Source organism: Sander lucioperca, chromosome 16 (assembly GCF_008315115.2).
Source record: "Sander lucioperca isolate FBNREF2018 chromosome 16, SLUC_FBN_1.2, whole genome shotgun sequence".
NCBI classification, from domain to species: domain Eukaryota; kingdom Metazoa; phylum Chordata; class Actinopteri; order Perciformes; family Percidae; genus Sander; species Sander lucioperca.
The window spans coordinates 4,474,804-4,490,351 of record NC_050188.1 but is presented as its reverse complement, the minus strand read 5'-3'; the positions used below and the strand labels follow the sequence as shown (position 1 = coordinate 4,490,351).

At 42.7% G+C, this 15,548-nt stretch overlaps 1 protein-coding gene across 3 annotated transcripts; it reads right to left on the bottom strand.

Annotated features, from left to right (window-relative positions):
* Positions 1–435: 435 nt before the first annotated feature.
* On the bottom strand, positions 436–15,253 carry adck5 (aarF domain containing kinase 5). Of its 3 annotated transcripts, none has more exons than XM_031287122.2 (15): positions 15,027–15,253; positions 12,610–12,701; positions 12,367–12,516; positions 11,842–11,917; positions 10,641–10,841; positions 10,402–10,542; positions 8,329–8,442; positions 7,755–7,886; positions 7,574–7,657; positions 7,394–7,475; positions 5,410–5,488; positions 5,243–5,334; positions 2,889–3,141; positions 1,029–1,145; positions 436–934 (listed from the first exon to the last, which is right to left on the bottom strand). In XM_031287122.2, the coding sequence occupies exons 1-15, from the start codon at positions 15,168–15,170 to the stop codon at positions 832–834; spliced, it is 1,860 nt and encodes a 619-aa protein (XP_031142982.1). In that variant the 5' UTR covers positions 15,171–15,253; the 3' UTR covers positions 436–831. The 3 variants fall into 3 exon arrangements, with proteins under 3 accessions (XP_031142982.1, XP_035849046.1, XP_035849047.1); XM_035993153.1 differs by having other exon boundaries at positions 14,896–15,032; XM_035993154.1 differs by lacking the exons at positions 436–934; positions 1,029–1,145 and adding an exon at positions 1,346–1,400.
* Positions 15,254–15,548: the final 295 nt, after the last annotated feature.

The window sequence follows — 15,548 nt, the reverse complement described above, 5'->3', positions numbered from 1 at the left end:
AAAGTAATTTACACAAGCCTTGTGTTTGAGTTTAAAGTGATGAAGACCTGGATGCCTTAAAGGAGGTAGAACATTTTATTAACAGATTTAAAATCATTTGGTTAGTTGTTCTTTTAGCCTGAGATGTATTGCAATAACTGCTGAACTCGGGGAGAAATGGGACCCAAACACCAACAATGTGGCTTTCATTCAAGTAATACACAAGGTGTTAATCCAACACAGATATTCATTCTTGTATCACAGACATACAAGTATTGCTGTCGTTAAAGCTGCAGTTCCTTACACAGATTGCTCTCACTCCAGTGGGGATGCAGCTTAACGTTGTCGTATTATATCAAAGGTACGGTTATTAATTTAACTAATAACATAAACATTACTTGGGGAATACATTGACTCAATTTCGTCAAAGAATACATGTCACCAGTTGTTTTTTTTAAACAAACTGCAGCTTAAAATTTCAAAAACAATTTGCTGTACTAAGATTACACCAACACTAATTTGAAGAGGTAAATACCATTAAATATATATGCTAATAACTTAATTAAAAACTTTACAATAGGCCTCTGGGAGTGGACACTGGAGTGGGTTTGGTGCGTCACAGTCATGCAGTTTAAAACATTCTCACCCATTTATAAAAAATAAAAAAAACACAGTCATGTCTGACAGCAGAATCCAGGATGATTTGGTGTGGAAACCAAGCGCACACTGGAGCAGCACCGGCTTTTAAAGCTGCTACAAAAGTGAAAGGCTGTTGTATTGCATTAACATGTGCTTGAACATAACAATATGTACTTATTCTGTTCCTTCGTAGTGTGCCGACACATCTGTGCGCTACCTCAGGTACTCGTACATGTCTGCGTCCAGAGATATAAACCCAAAGTACGACAGCAGGCTCAGGAACGAACGCATCAGACTCATCGCTGCCGTCTCCCATCTGTAACGGAGTCGTTCACATTTAGTGGCTACAATCACAAAACGGAATTTGCATTTTTTTTTTTTTTTTTGACAAACACTAAATGAGTCTTTACCTCAAAGCCAGTTCAAACTTAAGGCCCTCCCACGTTGTCCTCACCCAGCGGAAGATCCAGAGCCTGGGCAGTATCCCTCTCTTCTCTGCCTGAATCTTCCCCCAGCCTCGCACCGCACTGAAAAACGAGATGGGCGTCATCTACACGGAGCTAAGATTTGAAGATGCGTGTGACATTGTGTCTATGTGGATAACCTGTATCCTGAAATGTTTTGACAGTACTTTGCACTGACCTCCATTTCTTAAAGTGAATGGGCTGAGAGGTTTGGATTTTCTTGGGTCTTTTGCAGTTTTTCAGGAGTCGTGCCACTCCAGTGGCTTTTCTACAGTCTATTACAAACTACTACAGTGTTTCCTCTTTAATTGTACAAGCCTGCGGGAAGCAACAAGCAAATACATACATATATATATATATATATATATATATATATATATATATATATATATATATATATATATATATATATATATATATATATATAATATATATATATATATATATATATATATATATATATATATTTATTTATTTATTTATTTATTTATTTATTTATTTATTTATTTATTTATTTATATATATATATATATATATAAAAAATATAACGCCAAATACGTTGTTTCCCCTATATTCATTCATTCAGTCAAAGTGCTCATATTATGCTTTTTGGCTTTTTCCCTTTTTTGTGCACATTATAGATTTACAAAGTGAAAAAGCCAAAAGTCCACCCCAAAGGGACTTACCATCTCCAACAGAAAACACTGTTCACAAACTGCTCCAAACAGCTCTATTGTAGTCCAGCCTTTACTTCAGAGACAAACGTGCGTCACTTTTTAACACACGTTATAATGCTCGCCTAGCTGCTAGCGTGGCACTCCGTCATACTCTGCTTCTGACTGGCTAGCAGTACTTACTGCACATTAGAGGATGGATACCCGACCCGAGCCCGTCGGGTTCGGACAGATATTTAGAAATGATGTTTGGGTTCGGGTCGGGCTCAGTCACATCAGCGCGATAAAGCATTGAACATTTTAAATTTCAAAAAGCTTATTATGTAGGTGCGCGCCTGTGTTAACGTGCGCTTGTTGCCCCGATGTCCCACTGATGCGCTCATCTGTTGACATTTCCGAATGCCTTCCTACAGTTGCTTTTAATAAAAGCGGGCTTTCCACACAAACAAACGTACATGTGTCATTAGTATGAGGGAAAAAAAATGAGATTTTAACTGTCGGGCTCGGACATAAATAGCTTAATGCCTTAATGTCGGGCTCGGGCTGGGTTCGGACAGAAATATCTTCTGTAGGGCTGTTACAACGGCTGAGGTTGTGAGTTCCCCCTGTGGACCCCCCACCACCCAGAATCCAAAGAAACCGTCTCTAATTTTCATATTTCATTTATTCAGTTAAATTGTATTTCCCAACATGGAGGTGTAGATTCTGTTTCAAAGCCTTCTCCACACTGGGCAAATGCTGACACCTTGATTTATTTACTACTTTGTCGGCTTACCAGTGGTCAAATGTATACATTTCGAAATCATCTTAGAAACTGTCAAGTTCGTTGAAATTTGAACTCATTCTACCATCGGGACAGACTTCAGCACACTGGTCAGATTGGTAATATTTAATCAGTAAATGTCAGAAGTCAAAGTGCATGTTTACATAGAAAGGGGCCGGAGTGTGTTGCAACTTAAATGGGTGAATTTCTTTTCAAGAACACAAACGTGTCAAAATCTAGCCAAGTCACTGAGTAACTGGTATTAACCATAATGATCCCTGGAGTTACATATTAGTATCATATTTATGAGATTTATTAAGGTCATTTGGTGCTGTAGGATAGTTTATTTTCCCCATTAACTGCACTTACCTCTTGGCCATGACAAAGTAGCGGTCCACCGGTGCCCCGAGGGTGATGTTGATGCTCCGGACCGTGTTGATGTTGCGGAACACGAGCAGCATGGGCCGAGGCATCGACTTCAGCACCCGCATGATGCTTTCGAATCGGTGGCTGGCCATCTCGCGCATATAGGTGGTCTCCTCTCGACTCAGGATGTTGGACAGACCCAGCTCGCGCATGTTGATGGGTCGCTGCAGCAGCATCTCGCAGAACAGGAAGTACTCTGCACAGCAAGATGGAGTTCAAATTAGAGATGTTCCGATAATATTAGAGTGGCTGTAATTCTGCACCAAGGCTGAATTTCGGGAAAGAGACTTCAGATACAGTATTAGAGGACCACTAAGGTCTATATAAAAAGAGACTTCAGATACAGTATTAGGGGACCACTAAGGTCTATATAAAAGAGACTTCAGATACAGTATTAGGGGACCACTAAGGTCTATATAAAAGAGACTTCAGATACAGTATTAGGGGACCACTAAGGCCTATATAAAAGAAACTTCAGATACAGTATTAGGGGACCACTAAGGCCTATATAAAAGAGACTTCAGATACAGTATTGGGGACCACTAAGGTCTATATAAAAGCATCCAAAAAGCAGCATGTCATAGGACCTTTAAAGATGTTCCGATACCATTAGAGATGTATCGATACATTTAGAGATCTTCCGATACCATTAGATATGTATTGATACATTTAGAGATCTTCCGATACCATTACCGGCAATTTCCACTGGATGCGCAACGGCTGTGGAACGACTCCGGAACGTCGGCGGAGTCATTAGGTTTCCATTAAAGTCAATGTGTGTATTTCCACTGACTGCAGAACGTCTGCGTCCCTACTCCGTCCCAGCTCCGGCGGTCCCAGCCCTCCGGAGCAGATACACAGAGCTTCTATTTTTGACGGACGCCGGAGAGCTCCGCAGCAATTCAGCACACGGCAGATAGTGCGGGACAGGAAGTCGAACACAGAAACAAAATAAAAATCCGGTTAATTTTCAAAGTAAAGAGTTGTTTCCCCTCTATTCCTCTGGATGGAAACAAACTGTTGTTGGTTTTGTGGTTCTATTCTACGTGAATTCGTGAGATATTGTGGTTCCTCGTGACTACAGCTGTCAGTCATGGCCACAGCCGTGCCGCAACAAATCCGGACCCGGTGGGTATTGACGGACGGCGGAGCACGCAGCCGTTCCGCAGCGGAGCCGGTCCGCAGACGTTCCGCATCCAGTGGAAATCCACAGTTAGAGATGTCCGTTAAAGATGTTCTGTTACCATTTTTTTCCTTCACGATACTGATTCCGATTAGGGCTGTCCTCGACTAAAGAAATTCTTAGTCGACTGGCAATCATAGGATTTTGTCGACTAATCGATCGGTTGATTTAATGGACAGATCTGTTAAACTGAGTTTTTCCACAAAGAATCATGCAAGAGCACCGCTTTAGATCTTGTGTTTACCAGAGATGAGCTCAGAAGTTTCTTGGGAATAAATCATTCAGCATGAAAAAAAAAAAGACTAATAGACGAAAGAAATTTTTGTCGACTAAAAAAAAAAAAAAAAATATCGAAAAAAAGACTGAAAAATCAACTAAGAAGGGGCAGCCCTAATTCATACCTGAACTTGCGTATCGGCTATCCTGGCTAGAGTAAGTGAGTCAGAATTGATTATCAGTTTGGTCTGCTAGCAGAGTGTGACCAAAGATGCTCTTTCTAAACCGTCTCTGGGCCAACGTTAGTCAGAGCTAACGTTAGCAAACGGCTGTTTTCATCCAGGTGAAAACATACTTTAAAGTAGATCTTAATGCTGGTGCTAAATGATGTGGTAACGGAGCGGTGCATGGACTCGCGTCCGCACCAAGCACTATTGGAGGCGGAGATTATTGGAGGCATTTGTGATATTGGTATCAGAACAAACCTAACTGAAATGCAATTATGTGTTTTGTTGTGCAACAGCAAAGTGGATTGCATTATAAAAGGAAAGTTCAGATTTTTTGAAGTGAGGTACCTATCCATAGTCAGAGTATTTCCTACAGTAGATGTTGGTTAGCACGTCCCCAGTTTGGAGAAGCAGACAGGAGTACGGACATGGATATTTGTCTTTTTTTGTAAAGATCGCTATAAGTTGTTGTCAGTCTCATTTAAAAAAATGTATTCTTGAACTGTTTCCACCTGTTCATTGTTTCCCCTCGGGTTGATTTTAAGTTTTAGTGTTCTCCGCTCCTAGACTCAATAGGGACATGACATGTGGGGACAATTAGAATACCAAAAACACATGTATCATACTACACATGGCATACTACATTTGAACGGAAGGGAAAGCGTCCTGACCTTTGACGCCGAGGGCTTTGGAGTACTTCTCCATCGCCGCTTCGTCTCTCAGGACTATGGACCGCCAGAGTTTACAAAGGGCCACTCGGTCACTGAGGGGAGAGGGCACAGTTAGAGCGCACAGCTAAATATTCTCAGGAGGTTTTTACTAAGCAGACAAAGCTTACCGTTGACTGAGGTATTCGTACAAGCCGTGGTCCAAGAGTACCAACTCTGCCTTGTTATCAGGACCCCGTCTCACCAGGACTGCAAACACACAGAATGTATCAATAATACTGGCCGATGAACTCTGACTCGCTAAATCTGTATCCTCTTTTAAATCGCTTTTGAAAACTTATTTTTTTTAGGATTGGCTATTCTGGGTAATAGGTCTAGTGGCAGAACCTCTTTCTCTGGAGGTACACACAATATATATATATATATATATATATATATATATATATTATTATTGTCAGTGCTCGCTTGTGGACACACTATAAAATAGCAACACGGTTTCTAAATTACCGTTACGGTATTTCTGCACTGCAATATCTTTTCACTTATTCACCGACAGTATATACTGCTACCATGTGCAAAAAAATTTATATTAGCTAATCCGATATGTTGGTTGGGCTCTTCTAGCTTACGCGCCTCTGAAATAAAAGCATGATGACTTTGTATCCTATACACGCCTCTGTAGTTCAATCAGAGACAGCGAGGGATGGAAATAGAGCAATGATCGGGCCCAAAACAATTCAGGCGCACTTCCCCAGGACGTTTGGAGTACTGCAGCCCCCCTGTACGTTAAGATTTAAAAAAAAAATAAAAAAAATGTTAATTTAAAAAATATCGGTCATGCATTAATCCTAAAATAAAGATACACTATTATTATGAATGCATTTAGTAATTCTAAACATTTAAAGGAACACGCTGACTTATTGGAACTTATTCCCCGTATCCCCCAGAGTTAGATAAGTCGATACATACCCTTCTCATCTGCGTGCATGTTGTAACTCTATCTGATGCACCCACCGCTAGCTTAGCTTAGCACAGATCCTGGAGGTAACCGGCTCCATCTAGCCTACTGCTCCCAATAAGTGACAAAATAACGCCAACATGTTCCTATTTACATGTTGTGATTTGTATAGTCACAGCGTCACATGAGACACAGCCGTCTTCTAACCGTATACAAACTGGGAACTATATTCTACTACTTCTGCTACTTGAGTGATTTGCTTGCAGCACCTGAGAAGCCACATGGTGAGGAGCAGAGAGTAACAACGGTGCTTTTCAGGTGTTGCGCTAATCACTCCGCCCAAGTAGCAGTGCTTCACCTTCTGAGAATATAGTTCCCAGTATGTATATGGTTAGGACACGCATAGAGATGAGAAGGTTATGTATGGACTTATCTATCTCTGGGGGATATGCTGAATAAGCTGTTGGCGTGTTCCTTTACAATGTAGCATTTAAATGTTTTTTTCAGTTACAATATTGTTTAGTTAATCAGACACGGATGGTGCAGCGCTGTATTGCGCCTCTTTACATAGACAGGCCTTTTTTGTTTTTCTACCAAAAATGTTTTGTGCTGGTCAGGGGGGTACTTAGATGAAAAGATATTTCAAAGTGGGTAGCTACATTATTCATACCTGCAAACTCAGAAGAGCTGAAAAAAGTGACACATCAATCACCTTTTTTTCAGACGGCAACAGCAGCTACAGACTTTTGGAATCCTCTCCAGTGAAATAGAGACACACTTTTACACCGTTTAGCTGTCAGCATTTTAACCGTGTTTACTCCAGCTGCTAGCTAACGGTAGGCTAACGTTAGCTGCTGTCAGGTGTAGTGCTGACTAGCGTCCCGTGCGGCGATGTTTCAGTTCCCTCTAACGTCCGTTTTCGGAGCATCAGAGAGAAGCGTAGGCATTTAAGTGGCACCTAAATAAGGCACCGAAACCCGCGTTGCTATTCGGTCCGGTAGAGAACGGTCGTTAACGCCTCGCCCCCCCCAAAATAAAAACTCTTCGGATCTACACGATTCACGTGGATGACATTTTCCCATTCAAAACGGTGATTTTCGCCGAAAAGCGACTAGTTTGCAGGTATGATTATTGAAAGAAGTTTAAGACCCACTGCCATAACACACACACACACACACACACACAGATGTTCCCACCATTTCCAGGATGAGGGTCAGCGTGGATGAACCCAGTGTAGAATATTTGTTCAGCAAATGTTCGGATCAGTTTGTCCGCAGTCTGAAAAAACAAACATTTGATGAGGCATTTCAGACAGTGTTCCTCTGATAATACTCCGCTCTGAATACCATCTGCTGCGTTCGAGTGCATCAACTCACATCTTTCAGACTTAAGCCTTGTCTTTTAATTTCTTCAGCGTTGTTGATTTTGCAACCGTCGCAAAACTCTGCTGTCAACACTCTCTTTGAAATTGGAGAGAAAAGCGGGGGGAAAAAGCTTTAGCCACGAAAAAAAGAAAAGGTCGGTCCAGTCGTTTTGTACGGTTGATAATGACCTCACCTTACTGGTTTGCTCCCAAAAGACTTTGGGTACAACGACAAAACGTAAGTGTTTCAGCTCCTCTGCGCACCTCTCGGAATTCTTGGCCTCGTTCTCAAAATCCAGCTCCTGAGCCAGTGTAGCCTTCAAGTCCTACAGGAAGTAGAATAAATATCAATACTAGGCTAAACATCTTGCACACGGACATACCGTATACTGTAGCTTAAAGGTGCAGTAGGTAAGCCTTATAAAACTAACTTTCTGTCATATTTGCTGAAACTGACCCTATGTTCCAGTAGAACTACATGAAGCAGGTCATTTAAAAACAATCCAGCTCATCTGGCACCACCTACAGCCTGTAGTGCGATTTGCAAAAATCCACCACTCCCTGTTCAGATGCACCAATCAGGGCCAGGGGGGGGTGTCAATCACTGCTCACGCATTCATTCTCCCTTATGGGGGGAGGGGCTTAGGAGACGGTTTTGGGCTTTAGCAGAAAGGGGGATAGGGACTGAGAAGTTGTCGAAGTCCTGGATCTTCCCAATCCTACCTACGGCACCTTTAACCAAGAAGTACACCTGTTTTACTGACTGACCTTAAGAACCCATCGGAATCCAAAGCTGGGGTGCATGAACTTGACGACATCCAGCAGGATCTCCAACGTCCTAATATCGCCGTCAAACCGATCCCTGAGGTCAATGTACTGCACCTGTGGGCACCAGATTAAAACTAAATCAGGCTTTGACAGGGCATTCACACCAGTAATCTGGCGATTTTCGCAGGGTGGTGACCCATTTGTTTGACGTCCTGTTGTGTTCTTAACCCCCCCCCCCCCCAACACAGCACACGTAGACTTTATATTTCACAATTACTGTTTTCCATCATATCGTTTATAGATTTCGATGTTTTCGACCGCACTTGAAGGCAGCTTCATTTTAAAAAAGAGAGAGAGAGATAGAGAGAGAGAGAGAGAGAGAGAGAGAGAGAGAGAGAGAGAGAGAGAGAGAGAAACGAGACATAGGGAGTGTTTTGATGTTGCAGGAAACATTCAGCTGTTACACTAACTCCCGGGCAGTTCAGTTTTTTTTGTGTTTTAAAACTTCCCTGTAGCAGCGATAAAGTCAGCTTCCTGTTTCCTGTACGGGACTCTAATGGCGCTGACACACCAACCCGATAATCGGCCGTCGGACAGTCTGGCGAGGTCAGTGACTCGAGTCTGTTCGGTGTGTTCCATGCCGTCGTCCGTCGGAGGAGCTGTCGGCCTTCATTTTGGCCGACCCGTCATGTTCAGTCGGAGACAGGGCAGTCGGGACTCACCCGGAAATGGCGAGCGGATGAGCCTCTCAAAATCTGACGAAAATCTTTTAAACTGACCTTTGTCGATCTGAAATGAAGAGAGATTCAGCAACTGTATGGCCTATTTCTCGCTTTAAATGTTTTCAGAAACACGTTTTGGTGAACTATTGTAGTACAATATGAGATCGTATTCTGAATGAGCCGCCCTGACAGTCTGGCTGTGAATTTCCGGAGAAAAAAGACCCACGTGACGCGTTCATCCTATCGCGCAGAGCGTACGCTCAAGTCGGCATCGCCTCAGTGTGTTTTGAGGCATTTTTTTGGACCTCAGGGACCCGACTGATCAGTCCGACTGCCTTTTCTGCTGATGGTCGGCCGTCTGGTTGGTGTGTAACAGCTCTAACACCGCCTCAAACCACACCGACAAGTCTGATCTCCGGTTACCTGATTGGCCACCGCAGCGTGACGTGGGGTTGCGTTTTTCCAAAAGTTGAGTCGGTCTTAACTTTTCGCCGGCATGGTGGGAGAAACGGCTGTGTCTCATTCCGCATACTTCCGTCAGTACACTGCTAATGTGCACTGACCACTTACTGCTGTAGTGCCCACTTTCGATGGTTAGTGTTGTCCCAAAAGGAACACTATGTTAAAACACTTACCGGAAATGACGAGCGGGATGAGCGTGACGAACGCGACGAATGCGACAAATGGCAGCTGATTGGACGAACGCGTCACGTGGGTCCGGCTGCTCCCGAATTTCAAAACCAACCATCATGGCGGCTCGTTCGGAATACGATCTCGTATTTTACGAAGATAGTTCACCGACACGTGTTTCTGAAAACATTTTCAGCGAGAAATAGGCCGTGCAGTTGCTGAATCTGTCTGTTTTTTTGATCGACAAAGGTCAGTTTAAAAGATTTTCGTCAGATTTTGAGAGGCGGCGAGCCCATCTGACTGGAATTTCATGTTGTTTATGGAGAAGGAGAACCAGGAAATGAGTCGGGGAGGAAATGCAACGCTACCAAACCACGACCGAGCGGATCAATCAGTGGTTGCCGTCTGCTTCGCCGCGACCTGTAGTTACAATTTTGGCGTAGGGTCTGCGTACGTACCCACAGCGTCGATTTAACGCTTTAGAAGGATTATGCTGATGTCCATCCCCCCCGCAAAAAGACCAAAACTTATTTTTCATGTAGGTGGCAGAAGATATTCCCCCCCCCCTACTGAAAGTGAAAATAGGACACTGTTTCATGGTTGCTAATGCTAAAACACACAGCATTGCTTCAAACTTAAAACCTGGATTAGAGTGATCTGATTCTGCGCAGTACCCGAAAGTAAATAAGACGTTGACTTTGTTCTCTGAATCGGTGCTCACCTTCACAGCGACAGGAGTCCCATCGAACAGTTCGGCCTTATGAACCTGGGCCAAGCTGGCGGCAGCCATGGGTTCGTGGTCAAATGTTTTAAAAACCTGCTCGGGGGTTTTGTTGAAGTCTTCCCGGAAGAGAACATCCACCTGTTGCAGACACAAACGCACCATCCTGAGACATTTGGAGCTGTCCTCTTTCACGGAGCGCCGCGCCGAGCCATGTGTTGTTGTGTGGCAGTTCTCACCTCGTTGGACCTCCTGTTTAAGGCCTTGTCTTCCAGTATCTGCAGGGTGCGGATGTACTCGGGCGGTAGGAGGTGGTTGAAGGAGCACAGACCTTGGCCAAGTTTTACGTACAGTCCCCCGTTGCTCATGGCTCCTTCCACCATGCACTCTGCCGCCCTTTGGTGGCATGCCGACATCTCGGCCAGGTAGGATGGACTGCTCTAGCGGGGGGGGAGTGGGGCAGCAGTAAGACATTAGTGTCCGTACAATATTAACACCCAAAAAAGCAAATTTTTATTATTATTTTTTGGGCATTTTTAGGCCTTTATTTCCACAGGACAGCTGAAGACATGAAAAGGGAGAGAGAGGGGGAAATGACCTGCAGCAAAGGGCCGCAGGTCGGAGTTGAACCCGCGGCCGCTGCGTCGAGGAGTAAACCTCTATATATGTGCGCCTGCTCTACCAACTGAGCTTACCCGGCTACGTGACCAACCAATTTTTTATTTATCAATTGCATTTTTGGTGGCATTTAAAAAAAAAAATTATTTCTGTACATAAGGGAATGTGTGGCGAGTGAGGGGCATGATGGGCAACAAAGGTCCCTAGACGGATATGAAATGGGGACTTGTTATGCGATATTAGGGCTGGGCAATATATCAATATATGAGGCTAGATGTTATCTATATGATGTAGATTTTGAATATTGTAATATAACGCAAGTGTTGTCTTTTCCTGGTTTTAGAGGCTGCATTACAGTAAAGTCATGTCATTTTCTGAACTTACCAGACTGTTCTAGCTGTTCTATTATTTGCCTTTATTGACTTGTTATTATATCCACATTACTGTTGATTATGTACCAAAAATCGCATTGTGTAAATATTTTGTGAAAGCACTAATAGTCAACCCTACAATATCGCCCTGATACCGAGGTATTTGGTCCAAAACATTGTGATTTGATTTTCTCCATATTGCATTATGACTGACATTGTGTGAATGACGTTGCGTTAATTCTCCTGCATTTTAGTGGATGATGTAAAAACAATCAAAGATGGGTGTCTGAACATTTTCGCTGGACGTAATTGATGTGATGAGTAGACCGGCAATCACTGGTTTTAGCAGTGCAACTAATTATTGCCGGTATTGATTTTTCTGTCAGTTGTTTTTTCCCCCGCTTTAGGTTAGGCGCCTATGGTGAGCCTATGAACTGAATTGAGAATTTACCTCATCTTGGCCACGGAGAGTCATATTGGTGGTCCACCAGTAATCCACAGAGATTAACATTCCCACAGAGAGAGATCTGAGGACACAAAGGTAAGAGGCTCGCTAAGACTTCACATAGTTTGAATTGTTAACGTGACATGAACGGCAATGGGAGGGAATCACAATAGGAGTCTGATTCGGTAAATCGGGGTCATATGTATCGCGTTTTGCTAAAATGAATGCCAGAGATTCATCTCGTCATCGACTGAGAGAGCTGCGATACACCGTGTATCGGGAATTCGTTTGAGGAGGAGAAAGACTTTTGTACAGCTGCAGCCACAACATGGCTGGTTAAGTGCACTGAATCTTAAGATGGCAATACAGCAATAGGACAAAAAAAAAAACATCATTTAATTCTAGAAAACATTAATAAGGTAAGAATGTTGTAAGAAACTGGCACTGAAACCAATGACATGAGCTCAGCATCGGAACTGATACGGTACATCTGTCGACATAGATACAAAAAAAATTTTAAAAAAGGCAAACCTGCAGAAGCGACCAAATCCTTCAATCACTATCTTCATCCTCCTCCTGTCTCTGGGTTGGGACACAGCATACTGGACACCCACTGCCACAGGTACACCCACGGAGATGCCAACTAGCGTCTTCCATAACAGCCCTCTGCACTTCCCTTCCCTTAAAGCAGAAAAACAATCCCATTCATCAAGACAGCAACTTCATCGTGGAGACAAGCCAATCTGTGTTGACGTCCTGGCAACTGTTTGGTACCTGAGTGAGCTGAAGGATCTGGTTGTTTGGAGTGATGAGCCGGGATGTGGGTATCTTCGGAGCAGAGCCATGTGATGCAGACACAACCTTAACTTAAGAGGGGAGGCACTGCATGAGAATACCCTCCACGATATTCGGGATCAACGACAGTACATTTCTAGGATCATTGGCGAAGCAGTGGCAGCAAAAACTGTCCTGTCCTGTTAATAGTGTCCTGAGGAGTGTCCCGGGACAATGTGTAACTGTCCCGGGACAATGTGTGACTGTCCCGGGACACTCCTCAGGACACTACTAACAGGACAGGACAGTTTTTGCTGCCCCCGCTGCTGGAGAATTGCCTGTCATCCGGCACGTGGCTCACACACCTCTCACCTTCCACTCTGTGTGTGCGTTGCCGTTCTCAAAGTCTGTTCGCTTTGGGACACAACAAACATTGTGCTCGCAAGCTACACGTTGAAGATGGCAAGTTGATGGCAAGAAAATACAAATTGTGCAACAAATCAGGCCTGCTTGTTTTTTTTCTGGAAGTGGTTGTAAAGATTTACAAAGCATGCGTTTACAGCATTTACACTCTAACATTGCTAGAAAAATGACTTACAAAACATAATACATAGTTGGATTAATCGACTATTCATGTTACATGCCATCCTTGGGTTGCCAGAGGTTGACGGCCACCTTCCTGAGACCTACGCGCCAGACTGTCACCGATAGTTCTCGGGAGCCAAATGTTACTAAAGATCAGACTTATATCATGATTCACAAGGCTCAGATAGTGTGACGAGTGCGTGAGTGTGTGTGTGTGTGTGTGTGTGTGTGTGTGTGTGTGTGTGTGTGTGTGTGTAAAAGAAGAGGGAGGGGGTCTAGATCAAGGCCAATATGTCCAGCCGGGGTACTTAGTTGTTTTTTGTTCGCTGTCTACATCTGAGGGACAAAATGTCTCCAGTGCTGACAAATTGATGTACAGATAGCAGTGATGTCAGGGACCTGAGCACTGAAATATCAAACAAACTCTTGGTCTCTCTCTCACTCTCACTCACACACACACACACACACACACACACACACACACACACACACACACACACACACACACACACACATACACATACACAGAGTGTTTCCCATCACCAACAGTGAATGATTGGTCTTATTTGGTCATGAATTGTGGAGTTGAAATGTCAACCTGTCACCTATCAAACTAAGTTACAGCCGCAAAACAATAATGGATAATTGTGAAATACACCGTAGCGTCCAAGAGAAATATATTCCTTTGAATGTCAATACTCACAGTTTTGTCTTCGACACAAACATAATATAGCTTCAACTCTCTAACACCTAGCATCAGTCCATTGGGATCTGTTTCTAACATGAGTGGCTTAGTTTGTGTTAGTCCAGCAGAGTTGATAAGAACCTCCGGGATAACTCATCAGTGAAACTAGAGCTGCAAAGATTTTTCCATGTATCGATTAGTTGTCAACTTTTAAGTGAATCGCCAACTATTTTGATAATCGATTAAATCGGTGTTTTTTCTTTTTAGGGAAAAAAGTTACAAAATTAGGCTGAGTCCAGCTTCTAAAATGTTAATATTTTCGAGTTTCTAAACAGTAAACGTAATATATCTTTGAGTTGTGGGCAAGACATTTGAGGACGTCACCTTGGGCTTTGAAAAACACTGATCAACTTTTTTCACCATTTTCTGACATTTTATGAACCAAACAAATAATCGATTAATCCACAAAATAGTCATTAAAAAATCGTTAATGGCAGCCTTAAAACAAAAAGGATGCCTCAACGTTAGACAACGAGTCTTCTTTCCCAATAGCCTATACCCAAAATTATGCATACCGTTATTTTTCAAATTTAAGTGTAGTACAACCAGCAGGAGAGTACGGTAGTTATGTATAGGATTTTGGTGACGCTAACGTTACACTGTATAATATTAAATATTCTTCCCCTATTGCCCGAAATTATGCATAACGTTACGCTTATTTTTCAAAGGTAAGTGTTAGTATAACCAGCAGTGACGTTATGTTGGTGACACTACTCTATAAAATAACGAAGCTAATGTATATATTTTTTGTTTTATGTCTCTTTGGTGTTGCACTTTGTAGACGGTCCCTATGCATTTAGTCTCACGGCTGCTCATTGAGAACAATGTTATATGTCCAAGTCGGAGAACGGCTAAGAGGTTGTAGCTCGTTATCTAAGATAGAACGAGGCATTACATTATAACATTAACGGTAACGTTACCTTACCAAGGTAGGAAAGAGGCATCGTTTGTGTCACATTTCGCTAAGTTTACGTTATTGCTCCTAAAGTTACGTTAAAGTCAATGTTGCTGTGGGTTAACTAGCGAACATTAAATAACATAACTATCAAAACGTGCTAAAAATGCTTTAGAAATATCGTTTATTTACCCCTCGAGTGGCCTCCCCTGTTGTCATGTTTCCTGGGATAATGAAATATCTCTGCTCCACACTGATGTCCACACTGCCCTTCCTGTAGTCTGACTGGTTCAGCCGAAGAGTAAGGACAAGAGTGAGAGGGTGCACTCCGGTCATCTACTTACTTCTGTTTCCGCTTTATACTCTTTATTATATAATTCTTCAAGTGACAAAAAAGCAAAACATATGTTAGATAACTTAATTTTGACATATACAATATTTGTCACACACAAGTTTTAATGAAATGTTTTGTCTACTGAGGTTTTTGTTTGGTAGTCGTTCCATGCTTAAGCCTTAAACGTGCTTGTGAAAGTCCCCTTCTCTCCCAGTAATCTTCCATGTCAGAGACTCAGTCATGTTTAAAGATGGAGAATTGGCTTCTTAGAACATGAAACATGAGGTGGTCAGATGTAATGTGATAAAGTAGATGAACAGCCTATATGTGTTTTGCCTAATTATTTTATGTATGTCTTATTAGATCATGTCTATATATAC